The 7,371-nt window shown below is 44.3% G+C and overlaps 1 protein-coding gene across 1 annotated transcript; it reads left to right on the top strand.

Moving 5' to 3' along the window:
- On the top strand, positions 2,645 to 4,659 carry LOC109724223 (predicted GPI-anchored protein 58). Its single transcript, XM_020252965.1, has 3 exons — positions 2,645 to 2,778; positions 3,811 to 4,205; positions 4,634 to 4,659. Exons 1-3 carry the CDS (start codon positions 2,645 to 2,647, stop codon positions 4,657 to 4,659), a joined length of 555 nt encoding a protein of 184 aa, XP_020108554.1.

The following is a 7,371-nucleotide window of genomic DNA, read 5'->3' as shown; positions in this document are numbered from 1 at the left end:
ACGAGCAGAGAGAGGAGGGGGCCACTCGAGCCGTCCACCCGCATCGGCGCCCGCCCGATAGAGGGGGAGAGAGAGAGAAGAGATAAGAGAGTGAGGGCCGCTCGAGCGCCCACCCGCGCCGCCCCCCTCGTGCGTCCGCCCGTGAGGGAGAGGAGATGGAAAGAGAGAGAGAGAGAGAGAGAGAGAGAGATGGGGTGCCCGGTCGAGCCGCACACCGCGCCGCCGCCAGGCCCGTCGCTCGAACTCGTCTCGCCCCGAGCCGCGCCCTTCGCTGCGCTCGAGCCGCACGCCGATGCCGCGCCCTGCTACTCTGCAATGTGCGCGCGCCAGCCCCGCGCCCGCTCGCCCTTCTCACTCCCCGGGCCGCCGGCTCGCCCTTCTCACTCGCCCGCGCCCCCGTGTTGCGCTGCACGCGACCCGCCGGGCGCCCGCTCATGCCCGGGCCCGCTCGTCCTGCCACGTGCGCGTGACCCCGGCTCGGCGCACGCTCGCGCCCTTCGTGGCCGCGCCGCTGGTGCTGCCCGCGTGCGTCGACCCGCGCTCCTCGCCCTCTTGAAGGATAGAAGAAGAGGGCGCTGAGAAGCGGCACGTGGCCACAGTAAAACCTAACTTTTAATATATCTATAGATTATAGATAGCAGATTAAACATGAAGACTTGTGTGCGAACATAATAGTGTTGTAGTATTTATTTGGATTGTACATACAAGTGGATGTATATGTACAGTATTTGCTATGTTTATATAGTTACTAGTGAAATACCCGCGCGATGCTGCGGATATAAAATTATTTTTATAATAAATTTTAATTTTTAATATTTTTATTATAGTTTTATAAACTCTAATTATTAATTAAAATAAAATTATATAAAAATAATTTAATACTTAAATCTATTTAAATAAATTTATAAAATTAGTATATGCGCAAAGTAAATTATATACAACAATTTATTTGTAAAGATTTATATGAAAAGATTTAGATAAATCTATCAAAATAATTTCAATAAATAGAAGAAACATAAAATTGTAAAGAAATTTGTTAATAAAAAATAATTATATATATACACATATATACATTATATTTTTAAAATTTTACTCCTGAAATTTAAATTCTGTATTTTTTATTACAGCGATATTTACGTGATTTAAATTGCACTCTATTAGGTAGATATTATTACGCGATTATTTCGGTTATTTAATAAAATGAATAAATATATATATATTTAATTATATTAATAAAATTAATAATTAATTTTATAGAGTTAGAGATTTAAAATTTTAAAATTTGAAGTTTAAATTGGAAATAAATGCTATAAGTTAAAATTAAAATTTAGAATTTAAAAGATAAAATTTAAAATTTAAAATTTAAAATTAAAATTTAAAACTTTAAAATTTGAAGTATCAAATTAAAATTTGGAAGTAAATGTTATATAGTAAAATTAAAATTTAGAATTTAAAATAAAAATATAAAATTTAAAACTTTAAATTTGAAAGTATCAAATTTTAAATTTGATATCAAAATTTAAATTTTATATTTTATATTTATATAATATATATATATATATATAGAGAGAGAGAGAGAGAGAGAGGAGAGAGAGAGAATAAAGGAGGGTTTGGGGGACACGTGTCAACCTTTGGTCCCCCAAACCCTCCTTTAATGTAGGTAGATAGAAGAATAGATTTACAGACCACACACGCTGCTAGTTGTGACATTACGATTTACTTAGTTGTAAACTTCTAGGGTGTTTATTTGAGATAGAATAAAATACGTATTTCAGCCTTAATTACACTATGCTACATTATACACTACTAGTTAAAGACCCACGCGATGCTGCGGGTAGTTATTTTAAAATTAATCTTGAAAATTAGTTTAAAAATTAATTTCAGAATTTAAATGATGCAATAAGTACATCAAAAAATTTTAGTAGCATAAGTAGTCCCCCATTAGTTAGTGAAATAATAGTAGCTACGTAGTCCCCGATAGTTAGTGAATGAGAAGAGAAAAATTGTTTGTGATTCTTACAATTAATTTCTTCAAATATAAAATTAACTTAAACTGCATCAATTTTACTTTATTTTTAATGACAATTATTGTTGAATGCTCAATATTATAAAATTAATATATATCTAATACCAGTAGGTCTAAATTATTAACATATTATATATTTTACATTTTATAAAATAAATAGTAAATTATATAATAAATTATTATATAATAATTTATCTATATACAAATAAAATACTATGTATAATAATAAAATATATAGAATAAATATAATATATATTATAATAAATATATATATAATAAATAAATATATATATTTATAAATAAAAAATTAATATATATATATATAGGAGAGAGAGAGAGAGAGAGAAAGAGGAAAGAGAGAGAGAAGAGAGAGAGGAGGTCCACCGTGGACCTCCCTCTCATGTGTCCACAAGGCCACTTCGGCCTCGTGGACCTCGTGAACACCACCCCCATAAGCCCCGATGTTTTTTCGGCTCCACCGCCGGCGCGCCGTGCGCGCCCGCTGCCGCGCCCTTGCGTGCCCGCCGGCGCCCGCTCCCCCACCGCGCTCGCGCCCCGCGCTACGCCGCGACCCACGGCGCCGCTCCCGCGCGCGCTACGCCGGAGCCCGCCCCCGCAATGGCCCCCGCGCCAGCGGCCGCCCTCGCCCCGCCGCCAGCTCCGGACCGCCCACGAGTCGACACTCGCGCCCGCGCCGGCGCCGACCCCGCGCCAGCGCCCGCCCCGCGCCACGCCCGCTTCCGTCCCGCCATGTAAGGACTGAGATTTACAGTGTACGCTGAACTCTCTGTTGACGATTGTTTTGTGTGTAATTTAATTACATAAGTACTCATCAAGTTTGGGGAAGAACGAGCTAGAATGGAGAAGTTAGGCGACCAGGACCCGATGACTTAAGTGAATAGTAAACTCGTGCTTTTCGGATGAGCCAGTGAGTAGAGAAGGTTCTGCTGCGCTATTTTGGACTCCGAACATAGGGTTCAATAGCTCATTTCGAACGGCTCGACTATCTTAACCAATGGCACGACGGAATTGGGTTCTATGCTCGCGTTGTCGGGAAAAAGGTTTGATTTATTTCACAAATATTAATATAGGTGTGTTATGTGTGTGGAGCAAAGAGGGTTGGTTTGTCGCAAATCGAAGACCAAATGTCGACGAAACAGAATACTAGATTTGATGCCCGCCAGCCATGCTCAATCCGTTCGGAAATTCGACGACGGATCTCTGGAATCCCGAAAGGGCCGCTGAGGGGTCAAATTGGCAAAACGATAAGTCGCTAATAGACCCTATATTTTATGTGCCATTTTGCGTGAATTCGAACGTCGAGGGGCTTGGTGCGCAATGTTCACTTACTGGCATGGAACTAGTTGAGATTAGTGGGCCTACAGAGACTTTCAGCAATTTCACCTATATATATATATATACGTTAGGTCGGTTCACAAAGGAAACCCTAACCGAGTCCACCTAGCTACAGCTAACCCTACGCCGTCGTTACCTTCATCTCTGCCCTGCCGTATGCGCGCGCCCTGAACGCCGGCGAGCTTCTATCCGGCCACGAAAAACCCTCCGCCACCACCCTCTCCTCCCTCTCGGCCAACCACACGACCATGTTGTGGTTGGGGGTCTCAAGGAGTCATCTAAGTCTGAGCGCCATCAATCTCTGGCCGAGACAACGTCCGCGGCCACCTGATCTACTCTCTTCCTCTAGGGTACCCACACTGAGCGAACTGCGCCAGCTCGGGTCAGCCAAACCGAGCAGGCTCTGAGCTCGGGTTTTTGTGGTGCAGGCACGCTCCCCATTGCCGCACCGCCTCCGCGACTATTCGCCGCTTCCCCGCCGTCCTCGTGCACCGCCAGCCTGCTTCTTTTCCATCTCGGCCGCCCATACTCTGGTGCGCCAAGCCGGAGCCAATCCCCACCTGTGCGCCCCCGCCCATGTCCGTGCCGCGCACCTCCTCCTCGACCTCCGACGACGATCGTCGCAGTCCGCGCTTTTTCGCGCCGCCTGTTGCCGTTGCGCCATTGAACCCGAGCAGCAGCTTGGCGAATTGGATCGCAGCCGCGCGCCACCGGCGGCCTCCCGCCGCCGGCTACAGGTTCCCCGACCCACTGACAGGCCGCACCCTGCCCTGGCACAGCCTTCCGTCCGCGCCGGCGTCCAACCCTAGCTCTCCTGACTTCGGTATGCTTTTTATGTTCTAGTACATAGTCTGACGTTTCCGGTCACCTTTTCGGTGGAAAAAAAATTCCAATTAAGTCTCCTTACACTCAAGAAGTGAGACGATGATCTATCGACTCTGCTGAACATTTGTGTCACCTCCGGTAGGGTTCACAAGATCCCGGTTTGTATTAGACGCGACCTTTAGGTTGTGCCCGTGTTCACTGATTATTTCTCATCGTCTCGTGGCGCATGCACAGTGTCCAGCAATTGTTCCAAAACTGAGCATGGCTCCAGCACGCGCGAGACCTATCAATAGGTGTCCGGTTGGCTGAATGACTTCTAGTTGTGTAACAGACCGATAAAGAGCCGCCGACAATCACATAAAAATATGTGACGGGTAATTGGAGGCTTTTTATGCAATTTGTTGTTGTCGTGGTCACTGTGGGCAGCGTACAAGGCAGATGTGGACCTCTGACTGATTGTACAAGCCTCAAGCCTTGCGATAGACCGAAGATTGACTTCCGGTGCATCGTACGCCAAAATCCTCCGACCAGACGCGTTTTCGTTTGAAAATTATCCGACGTGCTCCGTGAGCTCATGGTGTAGTCGCTGAGCCTTGTGCTGTCACTCCGCATCGTTTCGAAGTTAAAAATCACAGTGTAGAGCGACTGTGTTCCGGTTCGAATTAGACACTTGCGAACCGATCGAAACCGATTACCGACGAAATAATTGTTTCGACATGAGAGATTGTGTTCAGCTGCCATGATCATGATTATTTATGCTAGTGCACGCGGTGAACTCGTAGTCGAGCTCGTATTTCCGGGATAGTTCGGAGTCCCGACGAGTCCCCGTGCGATTACGGACTTCCCGTATTACGGCATCGGTTTGGAAACCGATCTCTGTGGTTGTTTTGGGTTGTGGTTTATGTGGTTATTAGTGTGGTTTAGACATAACTCCAGTGAGCTTCCTTAGCTCCGGCGTGTGACTTTCTTATCCAGTCAGAAGACTTTTAGGCGCGCCGACATTTCATTACAGTAGGTATTTCGATCGAAGTCGGTCAGCTGGTCACAGTCGGGTGATGTTTCTTACCCTTACTTCATTGTAATTTGGCATGTATATATTTCATGATATTATGTTGAGCCTAGCACCCATTGTCGTTTGTTATACTCTACTCAGATGTTTTCCATACTTAGTATCTATTGTAGGGTAAGTAAGTTTACTGTAGTTGATATCAGTACCTGGTGGTGTCGGTCTTCTAGTACTTCGTATTAATGACTGCTGGTTGGTCGTCTCCTACTTATGTATCAGTGACCTGATCTGTCAGTTCTTGTATCTTGTATTCTGTAATCCTATTCAGGTCAGGTCCTGACTTCTGTCGTTCGATGACCTTGAGTCTGGTGTTCCCTGACGGGTGTATGGTCGGCTAGTGGCTTACGGTAGTTCTGGACTTCAGTGATACATATTCGTGACATCTACATAGTGACCTATTGGTCCGTTCTTGAGTATACAGTTAGTTGACATTTGAGCAGTACTTCATACATGAGACGATGTTGGAGTTTGTCACATCCTTAGTATTTGATTGAGTGGTCTGTTCTAAGTTCTTCCTTAACAAGTTTGATGACCTATTGGTCGGTTTTGCCCCAGAGGGCAGTGTATTTCGGTTGTTCCGAACGTTGTGCTTTAGCATATCAGCATTGACGCCCGATGCTCGGTACCATTTCACGAACACCGCGTCTATCCTGACCGCAAGAAGTGTTTCTTTTCCGAAAATGTGTTGGTGTGGCCAACCCGTGGGTAGTAGGCTACCTTGGGTTATATCTAGGCCTGTGAGCCCTATAGCTACCTGGCTTATACACGGGTAGAGTGTGCAAGGCATAGCTTGGAAGGTCTGCAAATGCGCACCAAACAGAGGCAAGTTTTCAGATTTGATATTGGACTTATCGTCCTGGGACAATAGTTATAGTAACTCATTGTTATACTTACAGTATTCTGTACAGTTGTCTTGCTACTATAGTTTTGATAACCTGTATTCTTCAGTTCTTCGTTACAGTAGCGTAGTTGTTCTTCAGTATATTAATATCTCATTCTCATTATCATTGCTATGTATTTCACTTACCTATATATTATCTCTTCCTGACCGGTGAGTACTCCTCGCCCTTCTTCGGCTGCGTACCCACTTGGAAGGGGAGATATGTTATATATCTCACTCTCCCCTACTATTTTTAGTTATTGCGACCGGTCGAGGGTGAGACGAGACATGAGACACGCTTCGTACGTGCGTTAGAGCTTCCGACCCGCGTTTGTTCGGTTTAGTCGTCGTCCTTTTTATTCTGTGTAAACTTAACATATCAATGTTCAGTTTTTGTATTTCAGTAATATTATATTTGATTTGCTTTGTAAAATAATAAAAAAGTATTAATAGTTTTCGTAAACAAAAAGCTTTTCTATCTCTGTGTTAGGTTTTTAAAAAATAAAAGTTCCGTGTAGGAACAGGTTCAAGCTTCTGTGATTTAATGTTAGACTATTGAAGTAAATCTGTGATTGAATGCGAATGTATGAATGCATTAGCTTATCTCTATATTCATTAGTTGTGTTGCATTCCGTACTTGTGTACTTGATGCCGACGCCGTCCAAATAACAGGCGAGACCTATCCGTGTGAACAGTAATTCTATATTTGTGGCCGATCTCATTACCCTGGGTCAGCTTTTCAATAAAAAATTAGACGCTTTTCCGCTATGTTTCAAACTAAAAGGCAACCCCGGGCCGTGACAGATTAAAGTGTGTTAGAGCGAGATACAACCTACAAACATTTCACAAAGATGTTGTTTTGAAATAAATAAACTGAACCATTGTTAGGTTGACCCATAGAAACTACGGTATGTCACATAGTCGGTTGGGCTGCGTGTCTCGGTCGTGTGATGACGAGTTGAAACTCAGCAGTGCACCGTTATTTCGGTGCTGCTACGACTTGTCGCACAAGCTGGGTGTCTCAGTTGGCATAGTGGTGGTGTACTGTATGACATTGAGTGGCGTCGTGAAGTTACAGGTGAGCCATTCCTGTCAGGTGGCCTTGAGGCCAATGATTATTGGGGCTAGACGATGTGTCTTAACTGCCGACGCCAGCCACTCTCACTACTGAGGGCACTGAGACTACTGGAGTCTCTTACGGAGACGCACTAATGAACC

The sequence above is a fragment of the Ananas comosus genome, linkage group 18 (assembly GCF_001540865.1).
Source record: "Ananas comosus cultivar F153 linkage group 18, ASM154086v1, whole genome shotgun sequence".
Taxonomy (NCBI): Eukaryota; Viridiplantae; Streptophyta; class Magnoliopsida; order Poales; family Bromeliaceae; genus Ananas; species Ananas comosus.
Note: the sequence above shows the minus strand (reverse complement) of the source record. Positions and strands in the feature narration are given on the sequence as shown.

Bases quoted from the DNA above. Each gene is read 5' to 3' on its own strand.
- LOC109724223 (XM_020252965.1), top strand. From the start codon at position 2,645: ATGGCCCCCGCGCCAGCGGCCGCCCTCGCCCCGCCGCCAGCTCCGGAC. The intron at 2,779-3,810 runs GTAAGGACTGAG...TTTGTGGTGCAG, and splicing joins GCCCGCTTCCGTCCCGCCAT to GCACGCTCCCCATTGCCGCA. The intron at 4,206-4,633 runs GTATGCTTTTTA...CACTGTGGGCAG, and splicing joins CCCTAGCTCTCCTGACTTCG to CGTACAAGGCAGATGTGGAC.